General features: G+C 45.0%; 1 protein-coding gene across 1 annotated transcript; it reads right to left on the minus strand.

The window, feature by feature from the left end:
* Positions 1 to 1,566: 1,566 nt before the first annotated feature.
* LOC144263689 (alveolar macrophage chemotactic factor-like) lies at positions 1,567 to 8,946 on the minus strand. Its single transcript, XM_077814648.1, has 4 exons — positions 8,889 to 8,946; positions 5,667 to 5,793; positions 2,998 to 3,081; positions 1,567 to 1,591 (listed from the first exon to the last, which is right to left on the minus strand). The coding sequence occupies exons 1-4, from the start codon at positions 8,944 to 8,946 to the stop codon at positions 1,567 to 1,569; spliced, it is 294 nt and encodes a 97-aa protein (XP_077670774.1).
* Positions 8,947 to 11,259: the final 2,313 nt, after the last annotated feature.

Raw genomic sequence — 11,259 nt, forward strand, 5'->3', positions numbered from 1 at the left:
TGCGCCCCTTGTGGCCAGGAGTGGCTCTGCAGCTCCCTGCCTCTCTTTCCCCTCTTCAGGGCCCCTTAAGAACTTCACGCAGTCTTTCTCGTGGCTAATACCACCCCTGCCTGGGATTAGTTTAATAAGAAAAACACTTCAAGCAATCTTCAAGGTCCCAAAATAAAGTCCATCACCACACGATGATCTGACAAAGATTTTACAGAAAATTCACTTTTTTAAAAAAAATTTTTGTCAGGTAATCATGTAGCAGGCTTTACATTTTCTCAGATGCTACATAAGAACCCAGGTAATGACACCTGTGGCACATTCAAAATGAATATATCTCTTATACCAGCAGCTGTGAAGTAATCTCTCCTATATGTTGTCTGTATGCAGGTGATGTTGGTTTTCTATCCATAATACTCACGATGTCGTGGTTGTCTTTGGCTGAGATAGCCGGGGATTGGACTGAATGCGAACCAGATGTGGATGGCATCAGAAAAGGAATTTGGTGGCTTTGATGCCCTTTTGAAAAAGAAGAAAATCATACCAAATCTCTATTGATTCTGGATGTAAATGAAATTGATTTTAGCAAAATATTTTTTATTGCTAAAAAAATTGCAGCCAAGTTTTACTTCCCTTGAAAAACAGGCACAGCAATTCTGAGTATTGTATACAAAGTCACCTAGAACTGCATCTATCAGCTACTCATCTTCAGTTTTCAACTCCATTTAGCCCATGAATAGGTGCACAGAATGCCATGGATGCAACCTGCCAAATTATGAGTATGTTTTATCATTTTAACAAAGATATAATATTTTATAGAATGATTGTAACAACCACTCATACAAACTTTCAGAAGTAAAAGAGGGGGGAAACATAAAAACCATCTTCACCCTGGCTGACATCTTAAAATGTGACAGCACGCCACATGAAAATGACAGAGACGAGTGATGATAAAAATAGAATTACTCTTTTTATTGGTGTGCAGTTTTCTGACTAGTGATGAAGATAATATGTATAAAATCAAGAGTTCAGCATTTAAAATACTGAAGACATTCGAAGTAGTACAATTGTTTCACAGTCATCAATGACATTGCTTCTTGCTATTAACAGTATTGTATCAATATACACAAACTCTTTTTTGCATTCCGGGACACTCCAACTTACACTTTTGCTTCATTCATTTTTCTCTTGCACGAATAAATGTGACACTGCACAGCTTTTCAATGTGAAACTCACAGATGGCATTGCTTGAAAGGCCAATTCAATAAGGGCCAAATCCTTGACCCTTTGAAATCAATGGGAGTGTTTCCTGTTGACTGTACTGAACCCAGGATTCACCTCCAAAAGCCCCCACAGTAAAGTGCACAGCATGATCATGCCATAAAACTCACAAGTCTCCTGGTTGAGTGACAGTATATTTACTCCAGCAGCTTCCTTTCTCAAACTAACAGTCTGTATATGGGATGAGTCAGTGTGGACAGAGAATGAAAGAGTAAAACAAACTACGAACAGCCTGGCCTTTGAAGATACATCATGGCTGAGAATTCCGCATGGGGTTATGCATTATCTCCGCTTTTCCTATTTGCGCAGTCTGCCGGATGAGCTGTAATGCAAACATTGCAACAAATCACAACATATACAATACAGAGAGCTCATAGGACTGGAAGGGACCACAAAAGGTCATCTAGTCCAGTCCCCTGCGCTCATGGCAGGTCTAAGTATTATCTAGACCATCCCTGACAGGTGTTTGTCTAACCTGCTCGTAAAAATCTCCAATGATGAAGATTCCACAACCTCTCTGTTCAATTTATTCCAGTGCTTAACCACCCTGACAGTTAGGAAGTTTTTCCTAATGTCCAACCTAAACCTCCCTTGCTACAATTTAAGCCCATTGCTTCTACTCCTGGCCTCAGAGGTTAAGAAGAACAATTTTTCTCCCTCATGCTTGTAACAACCTTTTATGTATTTGAAAACTGTTATCATGCCCCCTCTCAGTCTTCTCTTCTCCAGACTAAACAAATCCAATTTTTTTTCAATGTTCCCTCACTGGTGATATTTTCTAGACTTTTAATCATTTTTGTTGCTCTTCTTTGGACTTTCTCCAATTTGTCCACATCTTTCCTGAAATGTGGCACCCAGAACTGGACACAACACTCCAGTTGAGGCCTAATCAGCTTGGAGTAGAGTAGGAGAATTACTTCTCATGTCTTGCTTACAATACTCCTGCTAATACATCCCAGAATGATGTTCTCTTTTTTTTTGCAAACTGTTACACTGTTGAGTCATATTTAGCTTGTGATCCACTATGACCACCCAGATCCCTTTCTGCAGTACTTCAATACAGCCAAAATGCCATGGCTAGCAAACTGATTTTGATTATGTGGAGGAAATATTGTCTTCTGGTTCCTAATGACCACTTGGCAGAACTTGAGTCCATTTTTGTTTGTGCGAATGAAAAGTTGTCAGAAACAATTCTAAATACAGCTTGCACAACCAGATATATTAACTAGCTCTCCGCCGGTTATTCACACCCACACACAAGTGAAGCCTTGTCCTAGTGACCCTTCTTTGGCCCACTCTCTGAGGCAGGCCAGACAATATACAGCAGAGAAATGCAAGGCTCTCCCTTTGTGGTGCGTCAGCTCCTGTTAACTTAGGAGAGACCAGAGCCCAAACCTTCAGCCTAGGTGTCTCAAATGGCAGAGCAGAACACTAACCAGAAGAGCACTGGCTTACCCATGTACATTGGTAACATGCTGCATATCGCTGGGATATTTTTAAGATTTATGGATGTACCCCGTTTCTGCTGTATTTAAAGACTTCTGCTAATCCCCGTCTTTCTAGATTCCTGGCATTGTATTGCTCAAATGGGCCTTCAGATAATGAGCACTTAAGATCACATAAGTGTTTAGACTGAAAGGAATCTGGGGATTATTTCTCTTCAGAAGACCTGTGGCAACCCGCCCTTTGGCAGAATAGTTCCAGTAACACAGTCATTTCGACAGCTACCTGCATAAAATCCTCTTAATTATCATCTTCACCCATTTGGCCTCGGGATCCAAACAGATTTGCTGGCTCGTCTTCAATGTCGCACTGGAAGGGAGTGAACAATTTGTTTAAAATAATCTTAATGCTTTGAGAGAGTCTACAAAAAACAGGGGCCTGCAGGCTAACTTGCGCTCTCACTCGTGCTCTTCCACCCGCCAGTGATGTCACTGGAGCGGCACAGCTGTAAGTGAGTGCCAAATTTTGCACAGATAGTTAATTGTCAATATGCGCCCTTTGAAAATGCACACTTTGTTCATGTGAAACTTAGACTTACACTCTGAGACTGATTCTGATCTCATTTGCTCCAATTATTCACCAGTGTAACTCCACTGACTTTAGTACCTTTACTCCTGCTTTACACCGGAGTAAGTGAGAGCACAAGGAGGCCCTTCTACTTTAATATATAAAAAAGTCCCTCACAGGAATGGAGGTTCAAAATTATTTGCTAACGCAGTGGTTCTCAAACTAGGGCCGCCCTTGTTCAGGGAAAGCCCATGGTGCGCTGGGCCGGTTTGTTTACCTGCCGCGTCTGCCAGTTCAGCTGATTGCGGCTCCCACTGGCTACGGTTCGCCGCTCCAGGCCAATGGGGGCTGCAGGAAGGGCGGCCAGCACATCCCTCGGCCTGCGCCGCTTCCCACAGCGTATGCTACCAATATTGGTGTACGCCTGACTTTGAAAATCTGGCCCTAAGCCTGTACAATTTTTAAAGAATCATTTTGCATTTCAACTGTATAAATGATATATAATGAAAGACCGTTTAGCTATGGCCCTTCCTTTGGTGTTTCCATTTATCTCTAAAAAATACCCTAAGGGTCAGATACTTCCCAAAATAAATTCAGGCAGTTCCCATTAACTACAAGGAGACCTCTGCTAAAGCTCAAGGGGCAGCCTGTGGCTCTTGAAGTTTTGCCTGATCACGTCTATGAAAGAAGTAGTTGTGAAATCTTAGTATCTCTTGCTGAGTAGGGCACAGAGGTGCCCCGGGTGTACTACCCCTTTAAGGAACCGTCTGGCACTTACAGCTGAAGCAAGCCTGCAAGCAGTCAAGGATCCCCTGTGGCTGGGCAATTCAAAAAGGAAAAAGAAGCTGGGTTGGACTAGAAGCCGTGCAGGCTGTTATGGGCTGTGGTCTCTCTCAGGCTCTAAGGGCCTAGCCTGGCCAAGGCCACAGACCTTTGTTTTGCTGATTCAGTTTGAGAACCCTGAACCAGGGCTCTGCGGTAAGGACCTTATGAACTTCTGTTCACAATTGCTCCTTCCCTGAGGCAGACTTAAAGGGAAGATAAGTGTTTTGTTAGCTTTTTTTAACTTCCCTCTGGGCTGGATTCTTTCCACCATGTAACATATAGCTCCCCTGTAATTAGAATAACCCTATGGTAAAATCTCTGGAGAATGCAAAGGCGAACTGCCGAAACCTCAGGCTACCTGTGTCTATGTGTACCTTGACAGTGTGGGTGTCAACTCTCTGGCTAGCGCTATCTATGGCCCACGCACATGTGAAATTTGATGTGCTGGGGCCGGTGACCAGCTGTGAGGTCTGTATCAATAGTTTTCCCTCACCACCTCAACCAGTGAGGGCTCTGCTGCAAGGAGGTGGTAGCCAGTGGCTGCATCAGCCTTTCAGCCGAGAGCTTCTGTGCTACAGAAGGCTTGGCCGAGTGGGGATGTGGGCTGAGGAGTCCTGGGGCTGTGAGTGAGCAGGGAAGTCTCTGGCAGGGTGACTCCATAGGAACCAGGCTCTCAAGGAGCCGGAGGGAGACTCGGAACTGCAACAAAGAGAGTGGGCCTCTGTGCTGATCCTGGCCTGTGGAGGATTCGCCCAGGGCTACCAAATCTGGAGTGGGAACAATCGAAGGCTTGCAAGAGCAGATGGTTGCCATGCAGGGCTCCTAACTCTGTAGAGGGAACAGTGGTGCGAGTACAGTGGTACGGTCCAGTATGCTGTACCAGTAAGATATTTATAGTTGGTACAGTATACTGGAAAGACACAGGAGGAGCCCAGCCCCGCCCCGTCTCCAGTGGTTCTATGCAGCTGCATCTCCTGAGTCCTCCTGCCTGGGGTCTGTACAGCAGAAGTCTTTGGTGCAGTGGGAGGAGGACAAAGTCCTCCCCCCCACACACCAGTAACGTGAGTTGGATGTGGATCATGGGGAGGGGACGGGAAGAGCTCCGGGACCCCAGGCTGGGGGTAGGAAGGTGTCATGTGGGGCATCACATGCAGAGGTCACATACACCCCCCCACCTTTGTGTCTCTCCCATAAGTGCAGCATACCAGCAAGAAATGATTTCTACTTGCACCACTGAAAGGGAAATGCCACATGGCAGGTGCGCTCCTCAGCTATACAGGAGCAGGGCTCTGCTCTTGTGGGATTTAGGAGCTCTGCATGTCAGGTACCTCCTCCTCCTTCACAACAGTGTATATTTGCCCTGCAGGTGCCCCGCTTCTCCAGCCTGTGGTGGAACTTCTAAAATGATGGATGAGCAAACCAAATACCTCGGAAATGGTAAGAGAATGGTCTTCTGGGGACAAAGCGAGGGTTTCATTCTCTAATGCTGTCAATCTTGCAGCTTTCACAAGCATGCCATTCGGATGGCTAATGGCTTGTGAAATCCTATGGTTTCAACTTACATGACTTCCACGGTGCCGCACTGTGGGCCTTTGGGGATGATTTCCACATGTACCAAGTGCTTTGGTGACATCAAGCCCGAGGCCGTCTGGAGACATCGACACCGCAACTCTCCACCCAGAAGTGACTCTGTGAGGAAGGAAAGTGAGGGGCATCACTGAGGGAGGAACTTAACTAAGTTAATGCTCCAAAAAAGTGTATGGAAGGGAGAAAAACCTGCTGCAGGATTTAAGCCACTCTCTAACTAATGGGGATTAGGACAAGACCTTCTTAGGATGCCCATTATACTAGATCTGCCAACTGTAGGGTTTGTGCATCTGACACTGTCAGAGATAGGATATGATCTATCTTAGGTACTTATTTGGCCCCAGCTACCATAGTACCTCACAATCTGTGATGGCTTTTTCCACACAACACCCCTGTGAGGTAGAGTATCCCCATTGTACAGATGGGACCTGAGGCACAGAAGACGAAGTGACTAGCCTGAAGTGTAGGCCTGAGACCTCATCAAACCCTCCCACCCCCCATATTAAAGCAGCCTTGGGTGAAACTCAGGGAGTTAGTTCGCCACGCACATTGAAAAAAGAAATGTCCTGCTGCTGATAAAGCACCCCCACCTCAGGAATGTCCCTAAGGAGAGTTATAACCTCCCAGGTTGTAAAGACGCTGGGAAATTAGGGAAGATACAGAACGAGACTCCACAAATGGAAAGATAAGCTTTGACCAGTGTCTTTTGCTGATCCTCTGCACAAATAGAGAAAGTCACAACTAAGTTAAAATTTGGGCATGAAAGAGAAAATGTAAAGGACTTGGGAAGGAAGGAGGACACATAAGTGCCAGTGCATAATTGGTTACAATTTTTGTTATTTAGGAGTGTGGGATAATGTGATGGGTTTAGTAAATTTGAAGGCAGGAGCTAGTTTTATCTATATAATGTAAATGTAAAACAATGCTCTCTGAGAACCATTTCTGGACTGCAGTTCAACATCAAGCTGCTGGAACTCTGGCCCCGCTGTGACCTGCAGAGGCATCGCCAGGAACCCGCAGATGAATGACTCCTGACTGGCCATTGTCTGTATATGGGGAGTGGTGAGCATAAGAGATTTGCTTGGTATACGTATTCTGTGTGTGTTGCTAATAAATAGATGTTTAGAGCACAACTGTGTAATGCTCTTTCACTGGGAAAAGCTTCTGTAGACCCCTGAGGTAAAGGGCAGGTATTTAAATTGACCAGGTTTCTTCCTGAGCCCCATGGGTAAGGATAGGTGCCTTACACCCTGAGCCCTTGGAAGGGAAAGGGTGGAGGTGCCTAAACTGGCCAGGTCACACCTTGAGCCCTTGGTAGGGTATAGGCAGGCTGCTTTAAATTGAGCAGGAACAGAAGTTACACCAGAAGTCTCTGGCCTAGCAGGGACTTGACCCCAGGTCTTTCAGTTCCAAGGCCAGCACTGGGTGCAACGAACCACAGCTCTGAGCCATGGCTGTTTCTATGTTGCGCCTATGAACAGAGATACACTACTTCTTCCACCTTTAACCGCCCACCATTTGAACAAATGAAATGTCTTTGACACAAAGGAAAGGGAGGGCAGAGGGGGCTTGATGCTGCATAGTGCAGTGACAGAGGCTTGGGAGTGCAAGCTGTAAGCAAAAGGACGAGCATGTCAGAGAGCACGCAGGAACAAGCATGCTGTTACACAGCTGCCCAATTACTTGTGGCTAGCAATTGGAGGGCAGCCCGAGTGAGGCGTGTGTAGGGAAGTGTAGCACATTTCCATGTGGAGGTTTCAAGGGGCTGGAGACTGACTACCCTGCTGTACTTAGACCTCGTCCTCCTGCTCATGGCGGTGCTGGCCCACAGCAGCCTTCCACGCCCTACTCTTCCTCCTCCCCTCACAATCACAGGGCTACAATCCAGAGGCTTGTATAAAAGGAGAGTTAAATAAGGACACTCAGATTTATATTTTTATGGCTCAGCTCACGTTCTCTGATACAAGACACAAACCTCATAATCCCAGTCAGGAAGGGCCATGTGGTACCCGCTTTTAGCAGAGCCTGCCAGAGTGGGATGGAGGAGCCAGGAAGTCCAATGAGATTCCCCTTGTCATGTGGCATGACCAATAGCGGCTCCCCTCAGAAGAGACGAGCTGGGTGAGTGGGACACTGATGAAGCAAGGAAAGCAAACTCTTACTGTACCATGTGCTCGTTCCTCCGTGGTACTGCCCAGCCCCCTATTCCCCTTCACAGATCCCTTGGAGACAATACTGCCATAGGCTCCTCTGTCCACACCTGACCAATATCTCCCTGTTTGCAGCGTTGCTGTAGCTGTGTTGGTCCCAGGATGTTAGAGGGACAAGGCGGTGAGGTTTTTACTGGACCAACTTCCGCTAATGAAAGAGACAAGCTTTCAAGCTACACCGAGCTCTTCTTCTACCTCCCGGTCTGAGAGCCACACAGGATCAAGGCAGAAATGAATGCTGCTAGAAGCCTAGTTAATTTTTTATGCAAACATCCACTCGACTAGCCAGCAGCACACAGCAGCTGCTCCATGGCTCTACACTTGACCTTTCCCCATGGAATTCCCACATCAGCCTAAAGTCTTCCGCAGCCTTAATAGAAGAGATGGGGACTGATCTTCCTTAGTTCTGCTCTTCTCTCTCCCGCACCGGTGAGGCTTTCCTGTCCTATTGTTCTTTGATTTGCTCACCACCGCACATCACAAGGGAACGGAGTCTAGGACCCTAAAAGACTGGAGTAGATCGGCTGAAATAACTGTCTGAATACAGACTTGAAAATCAGTTCCCCCTTTAATAACCAGCTAACAGCTGAGATGAGGTTCTGTGTCTCCTGGAGCAGCGGAGATCATGGACACCTCAAGCAGGGGAAAGACTTGGAGTACCAGAAATGCAGCACACTACACTGTTCCTGTATTCAGGGTCTGATTCGGATCTCACTTGCATCTGTGTAAATCGGATATCACGTCACCAAAGTCAGTGGTGTTCCATCCGTTTAAAACTGGTCTGAGCTTAGAAGTGAAGCCATAGCTGGAATTCTTTTAAACTATGCATGCGTTCTGTGTGATTTGTTATCTTAGCCAGTGTGTGTGGAGAGTTTAAAGCAGTTCAGTAATTGAATACACCTTTACATTAAAACACTATATTTTGTCTGCCAATACTGTAAAAGGCAGTAACAAGGAAAAAAGCTAAAAGTACTTGGAATTGCTTACCATGACAGAAGCCTGTGAGAGTAAGCAGCAGGAGGGACAATGTGATCTTGTTGTCCATGGCTGCTTTGCTGGTTTGTTTCTTGCCTTGCTTGTGGTGAACAGCTACTTAAAATCAACTCTGTGGTAACTACAGACCCCTGTGGTAGCATTGACACTCTTATACAGTGTGGTGTGTGAGGGAGGATCTTAGATGAGGCTGAGATTACAGGGTTTTTACAGACTAACAACCCAGAAGTAAATTGGATTTGTTCTGCTTGCTTTAATTCCTTCAGGGCTTCAAGAAACTAGTAAAATGATATGATGAAAGGGATGAGCTCGGTGTTGCATTGTTCACCAGCTGCTGAATTTCATACGCCCAATCTCAGCTCGCTCCTGGTTCACTGACGTAATACAGGAGAAACCGCCGCTAAATCCGGGGGGTTGCACATGCTGATGCCTAACTGGGGGGTATGTGACAGGATGATCAGACCTGTCGATTGAAGTGGAGTAGATGTGATGCAAGACAATGACAGAGGAACAAAAAGTAAACGGTATCACTCCCCAAAATCTGAGGCTTTTTTCTAATATGGTGGTATGTCACTGCAGTGAATTAAACAGGTTCTTAAGAACTTATTGTCATTTCTGCACTTGATTACCTGTTTTGCTCTACAGTGGTGCAGGAATAAGTAGAACACACCTAAAATAAGATATACATGAATTGAATTAAATAAGATGGATGAGTTGCCTAATTATCAAACTAAGGCCATGACCCTGCTAAGACTTAAGCATGTACATAACTATATGCGCTGTGATTAGTCCCAGTGGACTTTGTGGAACCACTCCCTGAGCAAATTGAAACATGTGCATGATCAGGGTGTAGCATCACACCAATGTACGGCTAGAAGGGAGCTCAAGAAGTGATCTAGTCCAGCCTGCTAGGCTGAGATACACTTAGGTCATCAAGTAAACTGAGACCCTCCCTGACAGGTGTTTGTTTAACCTGTTCTTAAAAATCTCCAGTGACTGGGATCATAAAAAATAATAGCATTAATTGATAACTTGCTCTTATGGAGTGATTTTCATCTTAAAGCACTTACAAAGGAGTTTAGAATCATCATCCCCATTTCACAGATAGTGAACCAGGGTTAGGACCAGAAAGATTCTTCACTATGATGGGAATCAGTTTAGGAAAAGAAGGCCTAGAACAGACACCTGTTTATATATAAAAACAGTTTTCAGGGCCTCTGCAAACTATAGGTGTAAAAATGCCATTTTTTTTTAGTTTAGACATTATTTTAAGAGGGTAGCATCGCTCCATCTGGCTACATCTTTACTGAATTCTATAGGGAGTATTTTCAGAAGGAAGTGTTAGACCTATAGACACAGTATATAATGCATGGACCTTTTTTTAGTGGGTAGAAAAACCATTTGCTGCTTGTTTATGGAATTTGAGTTCTATCAAAATACATGGAAGGAAATGGGAGTCTGGCTGTTTTATCTCATATTACATTAGAGAAACCACATGATGGTGTGGTACAGAAACCTTTGTCAGCATGAGTGTGGGACGGTCATACAGCATTGCAAATCAGTGCCAGTAAATCCTCTAGACTCCACACCATGCAGTCTTGGACACAAATACAGGAAAAAATGAACTAGCGTGGAGATGTTTTGTTCTTACTCATTCTGTGTATCCCTGCGCTTGGAGAGCTAGCCTGCCTTCTCAAGATTGAACAGAGGAAAATTCTAACTGGTGTTGGAAGTTTCTTGAAGTGATGTAAAATAGCTTTTCTATAAATAACATGATTTTAAGGTCAAACACTTAGGAACTTTCTAAGGTTACAAGTAAATGCTCACGCCTTTAGAGGGGGTACTCCCCTTTTCCCAGTGACGTATGGTTCACATTTCCAGCCCTGATAGGTAAAATGCTTATTATACCTTAAACCTGTCCCTGGTGTAAGAATTCATGTTGCTTATCTGACCCCCCTCCCCCCAGACAACTGTGATCATTGAGTGCGTGGTACAAATTCCCATTTGGGAGGAAAGGAGTGCACAATTAGTGTCTGGTTGAAGCTGCTACTGTTAGAAGTAGATACAGCAGAAAGTACAGTGGGCAGAGTACAGGTGGGTTGGAGAAAGGTGCATGACCAGTGCAATTTATCAGATAGATATCACCCCCACTTATATGAGGTGTCTTACCATGCTGACCTACATGCTTAAATGTATGTACATGTATAAATGCTCTTTTGCAACAGGGCCTGATGTTCAGAGGGGTTGAAAACCCACAGCGCCCATTGACATCGCTACTGTTATTTGTTATTAGTTACTATTATCGTCTGTTATCCTACTGTTATCTCTCTTCCTATACTTGGAGCGTGAGCTCTTTGGGGCTGGG

The sequence above is a fragment of the Eretmochelys imbricata genome, chromosome 4 (genome assembly GCF_965152235.1).
Source record: "Eretmochelys imbricata isolate rEreImb1 chromosome 4, rEreImb1.hap1, whole genome shotgun sequence".
NCBI lineage: Eukaryota > Metazoa > Chordata > Testudines > Cheloniidae > Eretmochelys > Eretmochelys imbricata.

What these genes read in the sequence shown, in the direction of transcription:
- LOC144263689 (XM_077814648.1), bottom strand. Translation starts at nt 8,946, where the DNA reads ATGGACAACAAGATCACATTGTCCCTCCTGCTGCTTACTCTCACAGGC. An exon ending in TGCGGCACCGTGGAAGTCAT is followed by an intron (nt 3,082 to 5,666) that starts GTAAGTTGAAAC and finishes ACTCCCTTCCAG; the next exon opens with TGCGACATTGAAGACGAGCC. An exon ending in ATTAAGAGGATTTTATGCAG is followed by an intron (nt 1,592 to 2,997) that starts GTAGCTGTCGAA and finishes TTTGCATTACAG; the next exon opens with CTCATCCGGCAGACTGCGCA.